This window comes from Engystomops pustulosus, chromosome 2 (genome assembly GCF_040894005.1).
Source record: "Engystomops pustulosus chromosome 2, aEngPut4.maternal, whole genome shotgun sequence".
Taxonomy (NCBI): domain Eukaryota; kingdom Metazoa; phylum Chordata; class Amphibia; order Anura; family Leptodactylidae; genus Engystomops; species Engystomops pustulosus.
In genome coordinates this window covers 59,397,468-59,416,919 of record NC_092412.1, presented here as the reverse complement: position 1 = coordinate 59,416,919, position 19,452 = coordinate 59,397,468, and the positions used below count along the sequence as shown (strand labels likewise).

The 19,452-nt window shown below is 42.5% G+C and overlaps 1 protein-coding gene across 1 annotated transcript; it reads left to right on the top strand.

Moving 5' to 3' along the window:
• The first annotated feature begins 887 nt into the window (after positions 1-887).
• LOC140117766 (HIG1 domain family member 1C-like) lies at positions 888-18,863 on the top strand. Its single transcript, XM_072134812.1, has 4 exons — positions 888-1,041; positions 3,895-3,994; positions 13,712-13,846; positions 14,301-18,863. The coding sequence occupies exons 2-4, from the start codon at positions 3,904-3,906 to the stop codon at positions 14,363-14,365; spliced, it is 291 nt and encodes a 96-aa protein (XP_071990913.1). The 5' UTR covers positions 888-1,041; positions 3,895-3,903; the 3' UTR covers positions 14,366-18,863.
• The last annotated feature ends 589 nt before the right edge of the window (positions 18,864-19,452 follow it).

The window sequence follows — 19,452 nt, the reverse complement described above, 5'->3', positions numbered from 1 at the left end:
CTTTTGTAATGTGTTTCAAACGCAGGCCGAAATGCAACGTGTCAACGCGACCTGAGGGTGTTGGCACACGTGGCGTTTTGAACTGGTTTTTGGCCTGTTTTTAAGCAGTCTGTCAAAAAACGTGTGCGTTTTTGACCAGTTTGAATTAAGATAATTGGTCAAACCTGTCAAAAATGGATGCTCTCAACTCTTGCCTTACGAGGCAGTGGCTTCACAATGCAATTACTAAGTTTACCACTTTCGTTGATCTCCTAAAGGGATGGGCGGTCTCCCTAGGCAGCTCCTAAGGCCGCGGTCACACGTTCCGCTAGGTATCCGTTCATAACGCAACGCTATCGCACGGGGGGGGGGGGCAGTCCCTGGAAACGCATTTGCGTTCGGGCCGAGGACCACCCCTGGGCACTAGCGTCGCGTTATGAACGGACACCTAGCTGAACGTGTGACTGCGGCCTTACATGGAGAGGGCACTATTCCTAACAACTACCTACCCTATACATCGGCAGTGGTGTTGCATATGTTTATACAGAAAATATGATGTGAACCCAGCCTAAAAATCACAATTATTTTTAACAATATTTTGGCGTTTCCATGCCAGTAAAATGATAAAGCACTAATACACCTCCCCCATAATGTCCCCTTTAATTGCCCACATTAAAAGCCCCAACTTATCTTGTAGCCCACCAACCAAGTACAATCCAAACACCACCCATACCATTGCACTGGTCAGCATGCTGGCACTTGCTGGGGGAGGTTCTGCATTCTTCTACAAGCCCCAGCACCGCCAGTCACAGTCAGGTTGTATGTATAATATACAGGTCCATCATGTACTACAGTAATGTGTGTGAGGCCTGGGCCTGGCATACACAGGTGAGGCGGGGCTGCGCTAGCATACAAGCCTCACGCCTCCCCATTGGCTGCGTTGTTCCGGTGACGTCACTGGATCCCGGCAGCTGTGTGTGACCTGAGTTGACTGCGCAGTAGATCTCCTCCTTGGCATCAGATCGCAGCAGTCAGCGCCGGGCACAGGAGAGGCAGCGCCAGGTGGGTCCTGACCTTGTAACCGCGTTATGTCATCTCCAGGGGCACAGAGACGGATGCACGGGATGTTATGCGTTATATATGACTTTATAGTGTTGTAAGTTATTGCAGGTGCAGAACCCGTGAGACTGTCTGCCAGGGAATGCTGGGACTTGTAGTTCTTCAGTACATTGTGAGTGTATGACATGTGGACACATAGTCCTGTGTGACTTCCACAGTTGTCAGTCTTGGCTGTGCGGGGTGCAAGGCTATAAAACATGGGTGCTATCTCATAGGAGTGCACCTTTATTCAGGGTGTTGATGTTATGTGTGAACAGGACACAGGTCACAGCTGTATGATAGTTTTTTTTAATTACAGCACCTATATAATCCTCATATATACACATGAAGGTCAGTCCTATCCCCCTGCACATTGTGATTCACACCGAAACCGTCCCCCAATTTAATGCAAAATGTGATCCCATATACAGGCGGTCCCTACTTAAGAACACCTGACTTACATACAACCCGTAGTTACAAACGGACCTCTGGATGTTGGGAATTTACTGTACTTTAGCCTTAGACTACAATAAACAGCTATAACAGTTATCACTGGTGTCTGTAATGAAGCTTTATTACTATTCCTGGTTCTAGTGACAATCCAGCATTTTTTAAATCCAATTGTCACAGAGACCAAAAAAAATTTGGCTGGGGTTACAGTGATAAAGTATAAAGTTCCGACTTGCATACAAATTCAACTTTAAGAACAAACATACAGACCCTATCTTGTATGTAACCCGGGGACTGCCTGTAGTTTGACCAGACGTGAAATTGATAAATTGATGAATATTGGTTATTTTATGCCCATCTCTACTTCCTCTCTGCATTTCCTTTTTCATGTATTAAAATATTTAGGTATAAATTTCTACCAAACAAAAACATCATAAAATATTTCCAGTTTACTTACTAGAGTCAACGACAGAGCTGGTGAATGACACGAGGGCAAGTCACATATCACTGCAATGCAAGATAAGCCCTTTATATGTGTCTTTCCCTTCTGCACCCCATTCCTACACATTAGATACAAATAATAAAGGGTTTGATCACCGGTACATTGGTGCCAATTGAATATAATATGTTTTTGCCTGATTAGTATTCATAGGCCAGTGGTTAGGATCTGGCAACGGAGGATGCTGATGTCCCCATTTACAAAACAGATCTGGAGTGTAGGGCTGTCTGCAGCAATAGGATTTATATGTCATCACGGTAACTGCATCTATACTTCAATGTCCACTGTATTGACAATTGCAGGGGCCTGGGCTGTTGCACAATCTCCGTCAGGCCTGTGCAGTGTAGCAGCTGCTGATACGGCCTGTCACACTTCCTACCTCACAGCGTGTAAGCAGCCCGGTCACTTGAGGACAGTAACTAGTACAATGCCAGACCAGGGAGCTGCAGGATTACCCTTCATTATTCCCTTCCCTTTAAATGGTGAGATGCAGGGTTATTTGCTAACTGGTTTCGATGTTTAAATGTTTGTATTCTGATCTAGGAATTAAAATAATATATACTGTTATTATTCAGTAACAAACACCTGCTATGTGATAAAAAATATAAGTGAAATTGGCTGTCCAATTAAATAAACATAGTGGGGAACATTTACTTACCCGGTCACTCAAGTTCACAGAAAGTGCATTGTCCGTGTATAATGCCGCATGCAGCTATTCACTAAGATCGTTTGCCCAAAATCATGAATGTGTCGCTTCCCCCACTCGGGGCCGACAGAGTTCACCATCTTTTTTGTGGTGCTTCTGTAACATAGGCCGTGTGACACAATTTGAATGTTAAATACCGCGCTCAGTCCAAATCTGTCAGACCGACCACACCCCCCCTGATTTGTGTCACATGGAAGCCAGCGCAGCCGCAACACAAAAGTGGCGCAGACACTTCTTAACTACCTGTGCAAGCCGTTTTAGCTATGAAGAACATGAACAGCCCGACTAAAGTGCACAGCACGACCCATAGTAAATGATCCCCATTATGGAGGAAGCAAAGAGAAATCACTGATATCGGCAATGACCTGTACATCCCACCAGTTCAGCACTAAGGTCCGGTGGTATATTTACCTTTTGGTCACTTGTTGTTTTCACCATATTCTTCTATTATTCAGCCTTTTTTTATTAGGTTACTTAGATTTTAATAATAATATTGAGTACTAATATTAGAATATAGCTACTGCTATAAATAAAACTTTATTTCAACAAACACACACACACACACTTTTCTTTCTGCAGTAGAACTTTCGTTTTTCTAAGTATTTCTTTTGTAGCTGTTATGTGACAAGTTAGGGCCTGAGGTTTATTTGCGGTTTTTGTTATTATAAGTGCACAAAGTCTTTACTGAAAGGTTATAACACAAAGTTTATACTAAAACAATATATCCACAGCTACAGTACTTGTTCTCTACCTGTATTGTATCTCATTTCTTGAAACGAGACCCCTACCATTGTTTAGTGTTTTTATTGGTATTTTAATAGGTTGTGCGTTATGTTGCCAGCCCACTTGAGTTTGGCAGCTTCTCTTTTGCCCTTCACAGTGCAGGAGCCTGTGTTATATTTCCCATTATGAATCATCTCAGCATAGTGGAAGTGACCCTGATACACGTGTAACACTATGGAGATGGGATGCTCTAACGTTTCTAGTTTCCATTACACTATTCTATAATGGATAGCACATATGAACCCCCTCTAACATAGTTGTCAACTGGGCCTTACAAACTATAGATTTAGATGTGTAATGTTTCAGAAAGGTAATTGAGATGAATGGATAGAATGAAGAGCAATAATATTTTTATCAGTTTTCTTCCTCTTTCACACAGAAAGCAAACATGTCTTCTGACGAATGGAAACCGCAAGAAAAGGTCTCAACATCTGGGAAACTGATCCAAAAGTCTAAGGAGTCACCTTTTGTTCCTATAGGTAAAGTATTATATTTTTATCATGTAGTACACTGTATAATTTGGTCTCTGTGCACATTGAAGAATGAATAAGAACAGCTGTCACTGTTTTAGGGACCTGGTTTAGGGACCTGCCGCTGCAGAAGGAGTAATGTACCATTTAATATGTAACTCTTGTTTGTAGATGGGAAACATCACTGTCTGCAGTTGTATATTTCCCGGTAATTTAGTTTGGGCAAACAATTATATTTATGGCCCATCCTCAGCTTTTGGCCCTGTGCAGTGTTTCCATAGGACTGGAGAGCTGACTGGAGACCAGGTGTCATCTATTGATGGTTTATCAAGAGAAGACCTGGGCATTGTGCGGCCTGAGGGCCACCTCCAGCCTGAACATGAACATGAGCTGGATTGAAAACTGGACTGATTTGTTGTTTACAGCAATTATTTCCAGCTACTGTGTTTTTCAGCCTTTTATCTTTATTGTAATTAGACAGATATTTCTAATAATCTTTACTTAGAAAACATTAATTATACATATATTTAATTAGCACTGATCTTAGCCTGACAAATGGCACTGACATCAGTTTAATTTCCAAAAAATGTCTTGTTGGCTTTGAGATGTACACTAATCTGCTTATATTGGGGAGATTTATCAGGGCTTGTATGCCAGTAATTGCGATTGTTTCTACCTTTACATCATTCTTCATGGCTGCAAGTTCACAGGCTGTGACGCAGTAGGATTGTACGCTGCTGCAGCTGTCCTGCCGAACACTACCTTTTGCTGTATCTGGAGTGGTGGTGACTACTACTCTGATATATCTACTAGACCGGACCTGCATCTAATCTAATGCTGTGTCCAGTGCGCGGCAGTGGTCGGGTCGAAGTTCCCTGCTTCGGTAAACAAACAGAGGCAGGGCACTGACTGGAGATGGCGCAGGACAACGGGAGCGCATGCGAAGGTAAGTAGAAGCTCTTTCTTGCTTTCCTGGTTGGTTATGTTTTCGATTTAAACCCAGACAACCAATTAAAATAATTTTCGTCATTTTTTTTTCGAGGCACATGGGGATAGTTTAAAAAAATTCTATATATTGTTTAGTTTTTTTAGGAGTAAGGTTACAAAAACTGGGAAAAAGATTTTATTTTGTAATATAATATGAAATATATATTTTTCGAATTAACTCAGAATAACCATTATAAATGAATTTCCTAGTGTGTGACGGTGATCAGACACAACAGCTCTCATTAACCCTGCAGACCCGGCAATCATGTGACTCCTGGATCTTTGGAACTTGTGGCATAGTTTTTTTCATATAGAAATTTTGGGGTTCTGCGGTGATTTCTTGCAGAACGCAAGCACCAGAAGTTAAATTTGTGTTAAATACATGTCAGAAGAAATCTTGAGAAATCTTGCCATATGTCACCTTTCAGCATGCAAATCTTATTTGCAGCTACAGCAAGCATATGGTGGAGGCGAGTGCTGCTAAAGAGCAATATCTAGGTTATTAAAGGTGTTTTCCACTTTCAGCAAATAATTATTATGGTTTCTATAAGAAAAGTTATAAAAATTTTCCATAACACTTTCTGTATAAATTCCTCATTGTTTTCTAGCTCTCTGATTGCTGTCCTTCTATAGTAAGTTTGTATGTTTACTTGCAGTAGAAAGAAATCTGTCCATGGTCACACAGCTTCATGTATCGTTATATATCACATGTCTCTGATTGCTCTCTGTGACACTGCCTGTGCACCTGCCTGTTCAACACATGACCATGGACAGATTTCTTTAAATTTAAAGATTTACTTAATATTACTCCCTCCGCTGTGGAATTTTACCTAAATTGATATTTGGAGATTAAAATATTGATCACCTATCCATAAGACACCAGGCACCCTCACTTCATAGACCAGTATTGTCATGTCCATTTGTCATATGGCTGTTTGTAGCTCAGTCCCATTCAATACCAAGCATAGCCGCCATGCAAGGTATGGGCTGTGCATGCTAAGGAGTGGAGAGACCTCCATCTTTTTCCAACAATTTTAGGTGTCAAGGGCCTCTTGGCCCTCGGGCTGTGTCTACCACAGTGTATTCAAAAGAAAGTCAATTGGCTACAATCCACCGATATTTCCTTTTTGCAGAACAATCAGAGCTGTATTTCATATATGAATACAAAAAGTATGTAATGCCCAGTTCTACACTATAAAGCTGGATGCACACAAACGTATTATTGGCTGTGCGCTAGCTGTTGCTTTAAATGATAGCACCCAGCCTCATGTATTTCAATGACCTTACACATATGACCGTGGTTTCCATGGACCTGTGTGTGTGTGTGTATGAGGAGACTGCCTGAGCTCCAAATTTTGGAGTAGTTTCCTACTATGTTTGTGCCTGGGGCAGTCCATTAATACTTTAATGCGCCCATGAGTGGACCTCACATGCCAATGACCCATGGGCCACAGAACCACAGGTCCATTGCTTTCGGCCCGATATTTTACACGTTGTATGTTTGTAAAGCCTTAGTGTATGAAGTGTCTCAGGGTAATAGGATTGAAAGTACTAAAATAGCCCCGTTATCTGTTCAGAGTGTAAATAAAAGATGGCATGCCTTCACTATTCATGTGACGGTTACAACTTGGCATATAAATAGGAAAATGTTATCTTGTTGCTCAGCGATGTCCGTAGTCCATCAATATACAGATCTTGCAGAGGTTGCGTTAACGCCTCACCACACGTCATAGACGCATGATGTGGCGCTATTACCCCCCAAAATTATTGCTTAAAAGAACGCTTGCCAAATATTCCCAATAGCACAAAGGCTGAGCGGTCCAGCGCGCGCTGCAAAGAAGGGAAATATCAGTAGCGGGGTCGCACCGCGTGGCGGATCGCTTAGCAGGACACATGATCCGTGGGAGCTCTGTACTCAGGAAAGGTAAGGGGGTAAAAAGATGTCCCTGCAGATCCTCACTACTCTCCATCCAGCTCTACCCCCCCCCCCCTCAACTTGCCCGGTCACATGACCTTGACATCACCGGTCCCTGCCGTGATTCGCATGGAAGCGGAGGTGCTGGTCACCAGGGGAGGTACAGGCTGTGTGCGTGTGTTCACACTGTGGTGCGGTATTCGGCCTACAAGGCGCACCAAAAATCCTTTAATTTTCTCTGAAATCAGAGGTGCGCCTTATAGGCCAGTGCGCCTTATATATGAACTTATACAGAAATGTACTACAGACAAGATGTACTGTACATTTACCAGTGTTTAATAGCTCCATCCCCAGAAATTTCCTGCACCTTCCCACACAGTATACAGGGTCCCTAGCTTCTGAAGTGCCCTGGCACCACAACTAACATTGTGCCCATCCTGCCCTCCCCTAGCATGGAGAGACCGGAGCTGCCATAGTGCCGACCACGAGGCAATCATCATCATCAGTAAGAAATCCCCCATACCTGACAGCCCTGTAACAGGGGAAAGAGAAGGAGCCACAGGGAACCCCACAGGAATAACACCCTGGCTGAGGAGGGAAGGAGAAGTGGCAGAGGGAGACCGCTTAACCCCTGCTGCATCACCCTGCATTAACCCCCAGCAGCCCATACCTCTGAGATCGGAGCTCTCTGACACGCTGAAGACAAGTTTCCAGGGAAGTGTAGCTGGCTTGAACTGTGTACAGGTCTGCCACCTGCTGGTCATTTTTAGGTACTGCATTTGATCCTGCGCCTTATATATAAACCTAAATGTATTAGCAGGCATTTATTAGAGGTGCGCCTTATAGTCCAGTGCGCCTTTTAGGCCGAAAAATATGGTAATAGTAGCTTGTGTTACTGTCAGTTTCCAGGGTAATGGCACCATGTTTCTATTAGAGAAACTCATCTGATATTTACATAATAATGCATGTGTATGATTGCTGAGCCGGAATGTATAGTCTATGTGCCCTGTGTAGTGAGCGCGCCGTCTATGTGCCCTGTGTACGATGTGTGCTGAGTGTCACACGGACAGCCTGATCCTTTACTGTGACGGGTCTGATATCATCAGTCTCCTATCACAGCAGCCCCTGAATACAGCGTTCCTACTGAGTGCTGTGCCTGAAGAGGGATCCCGTGGCGTCTGTATACAGATCACTGATAACAGTGATCCAATGGGATGTTTCCTTAAGATCACTGTTACATATAGAGTCCCTAAAAAACACCTAAAAATTACAAACACACAAATTCAATTAAAAAAGAATGTAAAAAAAATCTAAGAATTACCCCCGTCCCCACACACACAAAATTTGGGGAGGTCAGCAGCATGAGCCACAGTCTGGCCGGGGGGAGGGGTGTGGGCATAAGCCACAGTTTGGCTTAGGGGTGGGGGTTGCTGGTTGGCGTTGCCAAACACATCCTGGTCTGGTGTGTTTGGTGGCATCAGCCACAACTTCCTGAGAAGACGAAGAGAAATGTTGTGCACCCTTTGTTTACTGCATTATGTAATATTACTTTTACTGCCACAATTTATTTCAGCACAGTACTGACTGACGTGATGATCTTGTATAAATAGTGTCTAGTACACCCTGATAATGCCTTCTTCTTACAGCAGTCTGGTCCCCCCCATCTCCTGCTCTAGTGACCTGCCCATTTATAGTGACAACACTGCAGCAAATCCCTTGCCTTTTTTTTAAATGAACAATAAACTTTATTAAAGGATATTTGGAAATACAGTACATAGGGCAGATACAGCAAATAAATAGTGGTCTCACAGGACCCTGCATAAAAGCAAAAAATACAGAGATCAGCATACAGTTATACAGTATGCAGACTCAGTCCTCACACATAGCTGGATAGTCTTCACGGCAAACAGAAAAAAAAGAACATGTAGAAACATCAAGGATGTTTACAATCCTACAGGTGCAGAGTGCGCTGCACAACAATGGGTCCGAGTATACCATATTCCCACCCCAGGGCCGCCTCTAGTGGTGTAACTAGATAAGGGTGAGAAATACCCATACGTATCAGAGAGCATGTGACTAGGATCGAATTTGGGAAACCATAGTAAAGCGGGAATCAAGCCATTTGTCCCAGGTGACGTGGCACCTCCAATCCTTCTTCCAGTGAATAAATAGCCACTCTTTAAGTGGGAGGTCGTTATTCACTGCCTTGATCCAGTTGCGCAGAGAGGGAGCATGGGGTCGTCAGGGACAGTCCCATTTTATCGTACAAAAACTTGCAAACCCTCTACCCACAGGGCAGGACCATATTAAGTGAAACAAGGTACCCGGGGTCCGAAAACCCAGGGCAAAATCTGCTAACCCTACTAGTAGTTAGGTATTGTCCCCCAGATTGGGGGAGATCAGCTTAGGCGAAGAGAGGGCAGGATCCCACTTCTTGTCCATCAAAGGACCGAGGTCCCTCTCCAACCTTACCCTCGCCAGTGCAGGTGTTCGTTTGATGTGAGTGGATAGTAACTCTTTGTACTTTGGCTTAGTGGTTAGCATTTCAGCCTTGCAGCGCTGGGGACCTGGGTTCAAGTTCCAGGGTCAACAACTGCAAAGAGTTTGTATGTTCTCTCCATGTTTGCGTGGGTTACCTCCGGGTACTCTGGTTTCCTCCCACACTCCAATACATACAGGTAGGTTGATTAAGTTGTGATTACTAACTGGTCACCCAGAAACTGTGTGTTTTATGGCATTGAGGAGATGAAGATATAACAGGTGGAAAGAGTTCGGCAAGACATAGGAATCCTTTAACTGCTAAAATGAGCTGAGGATTCCTTCTACGCAGACATCCTCCACATGGGACACACCCCTGGCGCTTCATCTAGCCCCATCAGGCAACAGGGAAAGTTCAGAAAGAGCTGGGTTATTCCACCAAGGGGTGTACTTGTCAAGCCGAGTGGTATAGTAGTGGAAGCAAACTCTTGCCAGCAAAACAGAAGGAGATGGCACATCAAGGGGGACGTCCCTCTGGTCCTTCAACCCCTCCAAATAGGAGATGTTTAGGTGATGTATGTACATTAGAATAGGTGGAACTTCCAAGGAAAGTGGGACAACTGGGCCTCCCAATAGTATAGCTTAAAATTTGGAAACCCCCTCCTCCCAGGAGCGAAACTGCAAGCTGGCGGCTATCCTGACCCTCCCCAAATAAATAGGGCTATGCAACTATGAAGCTTCTGGAAGAATTGGCACAGTATATACACTGGTGACTGGAACTGAAGGTACCAGATCTTACGTAGGAGAACCGTTTGGACTAAGTTGACACGGGCAGGAAGGGATAGTTAAAGTTTTGACCATGCCCTTGTTTGCTGACTCCCCAAGGCCTGTGGGGGGAATAATTTCAGCTGATAGTAGTCCAGGATGAAGTGTGTAACGCACACACCTGGGTATAATAATGATCATCTTTATATATTGGTATATATCAGTTGTTTGCCGGATAACAGGCAGGAGATAGGATGGATTAGTAAAGGGAGAGTTATGTTTCATGCAGTTAGCGAGTGTGATAGGCTTGCTTAAAGAGATGGGTTTTAAGAGCATGTGGGAGCTTTGGAAGGTGGGCATTCCAGAGAATTGGAACGACTCGGGAGAAGTCCTGGAGAAGTGCACAAGAGGTTCGAATTAAGGTAGAGATTAATCTAATATCACTGGCAGATCGAAGAGCATGTGAAGGAAGGAGACTGGCAGCCAGTGCAGTGATTGGCACAACCTTGAGGCATCCGTGTAGGGTTTGGTCTGAAAGACGAGCCTGGCTGCTGCATTAAGAATAGATTGTAGAGGAGAGAGTTTAGTGAGTGGAAGACCGATTAGTAAGGAGTTACAGTAGTCTAGTTGAGATTGAATAAGAACAACAATTAGCATTTTAGAAGTTTCAGTTGTCAGAAATGTTCGGATTCTGGAGATGTTTCTGAGATGCATGCGGCAAGAGTGAGCAGGAGATTGAATATATGGTGAAAAGGAGAAGTTAGAGTCCAGCACATCCCCAAGACAGGGGGCCTGCTGCCTTGGTGCCCGAGATTGAAAGTCAGGGTTAGGTAAGTTAGTAGATGGTGGAAAGACAAGAAGTTCAGTCTTAGAAAGATTGTTTCAAGAAGAGAGAGGACATGATGTTAGAGACAGCAGAGAGACATTCACTAGTGTTCTGGATTAAGGCAGGGATGCTGTGACATGCAGAAGTATACAGCTGGGTGTCATCAGCATAGAGATTACACTGGAAACCAAATCTGCTGATGGTTTGTCAGATGGGGGAAGTATAGAACTTACGACAGAGCCCTGAGGAACCCCGACACTGAGAGGAAGATGAGAAGAGAGAGATCCAGAAAAGGAGACGAAAGTGCAGTCAGAGAGATAAGAAGAAAACCAAGATTGCAGAGGGTCAAGGAGGGAGCTAGCTGAGAGATAGCGGGTTAGTCGAGAATAGACCAGGCGTTCCAGGAGTTTGGAGATGGGAAGGGGAATAGTGGGGTGAGAGGATTGAGCAATTATTTCCTGGTGAATACAATCAATTTTATCCTTAAAGTAGGTGGCCAGATCTTCAGCACCAAGGTCTGTGACAGGTGGCTGCAGCTTTGGTGTTAGTAAGGAGTGAAGAATATCAAAGAGGCTTTTGGGGTTGTTAGAGAGGATATTAGATTAGTAAAATATACCTGTTTAGCAAGGTTAAGGGCAGAGTTGTATGTTTTAAGCATAAATTTGAAGTGTAAAAAGTCTGCTTTTCTCCAGACGTACGGCAATCCTAGAGCACTGCCGAAGGAAACGAGTTTGTTTGGTGTACCATGGTTGCCTGCATCTGTGTTGAAAATTGTGAATAGTGAGTGGCGCCATCTCATTTAGCGCATTTCTGACAGTGTGATTTATAGTGGTTAGTAGCCAGGTTTGGACTGGTGAAAGAGGAGATGGGGGTGCAGACTGTAAGGTTTCTGTGAGTTGATGAGTATCTATTGTACATGGATTCTGGTATGAATGATGGGTGGAAGGGTTCTTAGAAGGTGAAGGATTATTGAAAATAAAAGAAAGGAAGTTATGGTCTGAAAGTTGGAAAGGAAGAATTGGTAAAATTAGATATTAAATTTTGAAGATGGTCAGGAGAAGACCAAATCGAGTATGAGAGGCATAGATGAAGATTAAATCACGTAGGACAGAAAAGGGTCAAAACGGACACATACAATATTAGGGTAATTAACAGCTATATATCATTGTAGAAAGTGAGAGTGGATTTAAAGACACAGTAGATGGGTGAAAATGGATTCAGCAATCGAGATCTATACCTGTAGAAGAGAAGAGAGTTTGATGTTATATCCATTCAATGTATAACTGCAGCATACTTGTCAGAATATTATTATACTTAGCAGAATATTATGCTAAGCAAACCAAGAATTCAAGCATCTAAGAATGTGATCTTTGATGTCACACAAAGAGGTTGAGCTGCAGCGTCAGCTGTGGGAACTAAGTAGTCAGGGAGTATATGCAACTTTGTCCAATTAATAATCACTGGCCTTTTACTGCTAAAGTCAGTGGCTGCAGTGATGACTCTGCATTTACTGGAAATTCTCTGCTGCAGCACTGGCACAACCAATGGGGAAGACCATGGCAGAAGGCTGGTAATTATTACTTAGGCCTCATGCACACAACCAGTTTATGGCCCGTTTTTGGAAAGGTGGAGGAGGGGGCTGCTCACTCCTTTCCATCTCCATAGGAAGTTGACTGGCTGCACCACAAATCTGGGCAGGATAGTACCTAACTTTTGCGGTGTGGTTGCCCAGCTCGGTAACGGTGCGGTGAGACAATGTGTGCTCACCGACCAGTGACCCAGTGTAATAGACCTCTATGGGGGCAACTTCTGCGGCCATATCACGACCACAAAAATGGTTATGTACATGCTTTACTTTGTTTGGTGTTATTAACGCTTACCTCTGCCCGATTTAGTAACTAACTAGCCCTTCATATACGTTGTGGAGTCCTTTTATATTACACTTTCATTGGAACCATAAAGTAGAGAATGCATTTTATATGACATTTTACATTCTACTACAGCCATAAAACTTTTTTTATTGCTTTAATAGTGTGTAGATGTGTGTATGAAGGTCAAGTTAATGCACTTTAATCCTTATTTTAATTTCTATGCGTAATTTTGCACCTGTCAGTCTATTGGTAAAAACTGGCCTCTGATAAACCCAACTCGCATTAAATGCATGATCCTCCGAAGCTTTACAAGTGACAACAGTTCATTTCCAGGGCTTTGACCACAACATGGTCACTAAAAATACATTAATTTTATTAAATGCAGCTAAACCTTTCACAGACTTGTGTTGGAGGTTGTTTGAACTGGTAAATTCAATGGGGCAGATTTATCAAAAGTGTCTCAAAGGAAGCAAGCGCAAAGTTAGAGTCCATCAAATTTATTAAAATGTCTGGTATTAGATCTGAAGTCTGGAGTAGTTTAAGACCAACCTGTTATACTTTGCATCTTCCATTAGTTCAGTAGAAAAATCTGCCAAGTTGCAACATACTGTTGGTCACACCCACTTTTAGGAGACCACTCCCCTTTTCCCAAAGACATGCCCTTTTTGGTGCACCATTGTGTCTAAGAACTGTGATACAAGGTGTTCTTTCATGTAAATAACGACAGAATGCTGTCATAAAAAAATAGCTGAATCCCCCCCCTGTATGTTGAATGATCTTGACAAGTCATGACACGCTCGGTTATTATGTTGTGTTTGTTGAGGATTCTGGTCACACAGACTTTAATACACCTTGTAATTTTTTGCTTTGCCCTTTTCTTGCAGGGATGGCCGGCTTCCTGGCTGTGGTGGCTTACGGCTTGTACAAAATCCGCAGCCGTGGGGACCAAAAGATGTCTGTACATATAATTCACATGAGAGTTGGTGCCCAAGGATTTGTAGTCGGTGCTATGACTTTTGGTAGGTTGAGCGTTGTTTAACGTAACCTTTGTAGTTTTTATCATTGGCGCACAAGAAATAAAATTAAAAGGTTTCATGGACCCTGCAGTAATGGTGATGTGTATGTCGGTGTTACAGGGTTAACTACGGGAGAGAAAAACTAAGGATAATGGGTCACTATTCCAAAAGTGTTTTTCAGGTCCCTTGACCCCCACTGATCAGCAAGTTGGGCTTCATGGGGAAAACCCCTTTAAAAACCTCTTAAACCCTTTTAACAATATATAAGCAGCAGAATTTTTTTAAAAATATATACAATAATGGTAATGTCAATCATGTTGGGGTCAGTTGCTATTGGATTGACCCACTATTTCTTTTTATATATTAAATATGAATTTATATATAAATATATCTTATAAATTAATTATATTTTTCAAAAACAATTCTCCATGTAAATGATCTATTTTTCCTGATTTAGGAGTATTATATTCCATGTACAAGGAATATATAAAGCCTCGTTTTCATCATGATGATGACGACTGAAGTAAAAGTGGAGCCTGCCGGGAACTTCTAATGTCAGCGTAGACCTGTCTGGTGATTATCCTTCTGAACCCCGGACAAGCTCATTGTTTTACTATTTACTATCACTAGCTCATTTAATTCTACTATGTAACATTGACTTTATGATTATGTATTGGTATATCCGCTGTATTGTAAGTTTTTGCTGCAGTTTGACTGGAATTTCCCAATTCATAGAGACAACTAGTTCCAGTATTAGTGAGTGAGGGGCAGCACTGCACATTTAAATTGCAAGCAGTCTTTATTTGTGGATTTGTGGAAATTAAAGGAAATCTACCATAAAAATCCATCATGATAAACCAGGGATACCTACTCATAGGGATCCAGGCGCTGTGACTGTGGTAATCTTATAATTGTTATCCATGGTCTCCTTCCTTCTAAAAGCAATGTTCCAAATTATGCTAATGAGCCAGAGGCCCTCTATGGTCTGGCTTAACATGCTGTTTCACTGTCTCCCCCTCTGCTTCATCAGCATCAGCACTGGCACTGGCATCAAGTTCTGGCACCCGCCTCTTCTGGCTCATTAGCATCATTTTTAGAAGAAAGGAGGCGATGGATAACAAATTGCCACAGTTACAGTGCCTGGACCTATGATAAGAGTCACTTGTTTATCATGCTTGACTTTGGTAGATTTCCTGTAACTCCTTAATGGCCAGTAACAATCATTATTTCAACAGTAGAGATGAGCGGACCCAAACTTTAGGTTCGACTTCCACCGTTCAGCACATCTGCCTAACCCGGACATGTTGCTTGATAGGCTGCAGATCAGTCAGTCAGGTAGCTTTATGCTCCCAGGAACTGTGGCTGTGATTGGCTAGGTGGACATAAGGCTGCTGTTTGGGTTTGCTTGTCTCTCTTGAACAGCCTTATTCCAATGCTGTGCATTAAGCCCTTCATGGTTGCTCATCTGTCTTCAACTACTGCAATAACTGCGCTTTATTCATGCTAAAAAAGTAAAATAAAATTCTGAAAAAGAGTTTTGTACCCTAAATATTGCCAGTAAATATTTTTCTCTGCCTGCAGAAAAATAAGACCTTATACAGCTTCATTGGTGGAACAATAAAATAGATATTGGAATTTAATATTGTAATATCCCACGGAATACATTTTAGTTTTATATTTTATTTATATTTTTATATTTCCACACGATGAATGCCATAAAAATAAATCGCATGAAAAAATCTAATACTTCCTAGATATTCTAAAATGGTGCTACTGCCATACAAAGCAGAGGACAACTAGTGCCACAAACCCTCATACAACTATGTCAAAGGAAAAAAAAAAAGATGGTTCCTGGAATACAATTATAGATGGCTTATAGATCTGTACACTTATGAATATTACTGGTGCGATAAAATAATTAGGATTTTCATGTTTTCAAATCACATTTGGTGCTGAATTTGGCCTGTATTATAATGTTTCAGAGAATTTTTGATGATCATGTGGTCACGGAAAACCCTTTAAATGTAATAATAAACTTATCTTCTTAAATATGGTTTTCATTCTCTTTCCCTGTATAAAAGCAATATGTCAATGTTTGTTTTCAGCAGACTGCTCATTATCCATGTGGGTCTGTTACTTGAAGAAAACCCTGACTTGCTGTAGCCATTATTATGAGGGACAACTACTGATTTTGGCTAAAGGTTAATACTTTTAACTTCGGACTCCTAGGAATTGGAAGATTATATAGGATGATGTATGCAATAGGCAATAAAAGAGAGCACCTACCCTTCCACCATTATTTCAGTATTATCTAAATCTACCTGTGGCTACTGTTAGGTCCCAGGCTCTGGTGTGGCAGGGTAGGAAGGCATCACAGTCGGTGTGAACTACTAATTAGGGACTCTGCTCAACCACCCCTTACGTCTCATGTACACGTCCGTTATGGGAACCATGATCTTACAACAAAATTGCCGGCCAGATCATAGAGGTCTATGAAATTGTGTCACAGTTCTGTGTCGCAGTGCAGCGTGACCAATATCCTACATGTCCTATACTTTGCAGTCTTTCATCCGGATGCAACCCGGACAAGCATATGTTTGTGTGTATCAGAACTGCATCTATAAGGCTCAGTTCACACTACCCTCAACATTTCTGTTTATCTCTGTTTAAAAAGAAGATAAATAAACTGAACATAACTAAAGACATGTCAGTTATAGTTCTCTTTTAACATATATTTTGACAAATCAGTGATTTACATGTCATATCTAACTAGTGTAAGCTAACAACTTAGTTCTTTACTTTTTTAGCGGAGATAAGGAACAAAGGTTGAAACAGTAGTGTGAACTGAGTCTTAGTGAGAGGACAGTGCTAATCTGTGAGGTTCCACTGAAATTCCTCCTTGTTCTGTCAGAGTGGGTATTGTACAATGGCAGCCTTTATACCACAGATGTTGGACACTAAAGTCACTTTATACCTGTAGGCCTCACAAATTGTATATTACTTACAGCTGTTAGTGATACTGTGTAAGAAAAAGCAACTGAAGGTATAATTTTGTACAGTGCTGGTTTCTTAGTGGCTGAGTTATACACTACATTATATTTTTGTATCTGTTTTTAACCATTTGTTACTGGTGCTGTATTGTCATATAGTATGTATTAAGCATGTGCTGCAGTTTTAAACCAAAGCCTCAGCCAAGATAAGAAAATGATATCACTGTCCGATCTATAAGTCATCATAGGCTGCTCCTACTCTGGCCACTGTACAGCTACATTCACAGTATGTGTCCCTGTTTAGAAGTCTTTAGTGTCGGACAGATCCATTCAGGCAGAATGAATAGCAATGGTGACTATTGAGTCTAGCAGGACAAAAACATAAGTCAACTGCATATAATAGACATTTTACATCTCCATGAATATTTATTGCACATTGAATCGTGGTGGTTGAGGTAGGTTAGACAGGTTTTGCCATTCTCACAGACTGGTATTGTGGTCAGTATTTAGTATCGGTAAATATGAGTCTTCTGTATTTTTTCAGCCCATTCTTAGCTTGGTTTTTAAATATTAATCCAATATTGAGAACATTGTCATGGACGCTGTTCATACCACTGAATACATTGTTCCAATTCCTACCTGAATGTACTGATAACAAATTCTGCATGACATAGTGCATCTAGCTGTTTTATATTTACTGTATATCCTTTATATCAGAGGTCCCCAACCGCCGGTCCGCGGACCAGGACCGGGCCGTTGGAGTTTATCAGCCGGTCAGCTGATAAACTCCGCGGCCCTGCACGTGGTCAGAGCTCGCTCTGTTTGGATTTATGATGTTTTCTGCCATAGCCGTGACAGCTCACAGCTCCCGGCAGAGAACATTATGCAGGATGGGATGGGGTGGGGCGTCGTGCGGGTCTTAGTGATGGCGCCCTCCACAGCACAGCATGGTACCTGTTGTACATCACGGGGCGGGTCTTAGTGACGCGGTCCTCCTGCACAGCATGGTGTGTTCCTGACAGGGTGGGGCGGCAGGCTCTCCTTACTGACACGCCCCCGGCAGAACATGTTATGTGGGACGTGCTGGGGCAGCAGACTGGCTTCAGTGACGCGGCTCCCGGTACCGGTGTTCAGTGTGTTGCGCTGACGCTCAATGTACAATGCTGCTACTTAGCAGCGCTGTACACAGAGGTCCCGCAAGTATCCTCCCCATACAGTGCTGTCTGGTGCATATAGCAGTGCTAGTAGCAGTGCTGTACACTGAAACTGGGTTTTCTGCCATGACAACAGCAAAAACGAGATTACGGAGTAGACTGGACATAAGGAACACACTTCGGGTTTCACTGTCTCCCATCACCCCTAGATGGGACCGTCTTTTTGCAGGAAAACAAGCCCAGTGCTCCCACTCATTCTGAACCTATGGTAAGTTGAATTACATTCTCATTATAAATATCATAATTATATGATAAGTATGCACTAAGCTCCACCCCTCCATAACCCCACCCCATATGACCAAAGCCCCGCCCCCACCCCCACCGGACCATGGAAAACTGGTCTAGCTTAAAGCCGGTCCCTGGTGCAAAAAAGGTTGGGGACCTCTGCTTTATATGGCCGCACTGTATGATCAGACAAACTTTCTTTATTTTGTTAAAACTGCTTACAGTACAGAGTATATGTCCTAAAATTATTGTACCATTCTAAAATACTATACAGATCAACTGTTCTCAGCAGCAGATATACATAAAATCAAACAAGCAGACCGTGCCCTTCTCTATATACAGTAGGGGCTGGGCTAGGTTCATGCAGATCAGCTTCCATTCCTTTAATTGAAAGCTAAGCTTCAATGACTGCGTTCAGCCACAATTGGCTCCAGAACTGTACATTATTGTATGCTTTCTCCTTGCCATTACTACAGAAACTATAACCCAGGTATAAAGTCTCAAATACTATATATCACTGTGGGAGTGTTTAACTATGTTTTGTAAAAATATATTGTTTATTTGTGCACTTAATAAATATATTAACTAATACAGTGTGGGCAAATTTTTATATTACTTCTTTACTTTTACCCTTTTAAAAGTACAAAAGGATAACAAAGTACCGACAAGTTAGGGAGCAAACATTTTATTGTAGTTCATGACACCAAGGTTCAGCACATTATAACAGCCTGTTAATCTGCAACACGGAGGGGCTCTGGGAACCACCCCAGTAGCCATTCAGGCTCATTAGCGTAATTTTAGAAGGAAGGGGGCCCTGTGTGGAAATTGTACATAATAATAAATTACAATAAATTATTGCCATATAGGTCCTCTCACAATTACATTTAGAATCAGAATAGGGACAAATGCCAGGCATAAACAAGGGGCATGATGCTCGGCAGTCACCGGCGGCCTATGTAGTGGGCGGGGTGGACCGGGGGAGAAGAAGCGCCTCGGACCACCCCCTCATGAATACGCCCGACCTCTTACATCAGGGTCCCGCGTTTCAATTCTAACGGTGAAGTGTCTGTTACCTTTATTGGAGGTTTCTGATAACGCCAGCAGTGTAACACTGATACATCTGTTGTAGCACTGCTTACTTTATGTTTCTGAAGATATAGGGTTACCAAATTGATTAGCA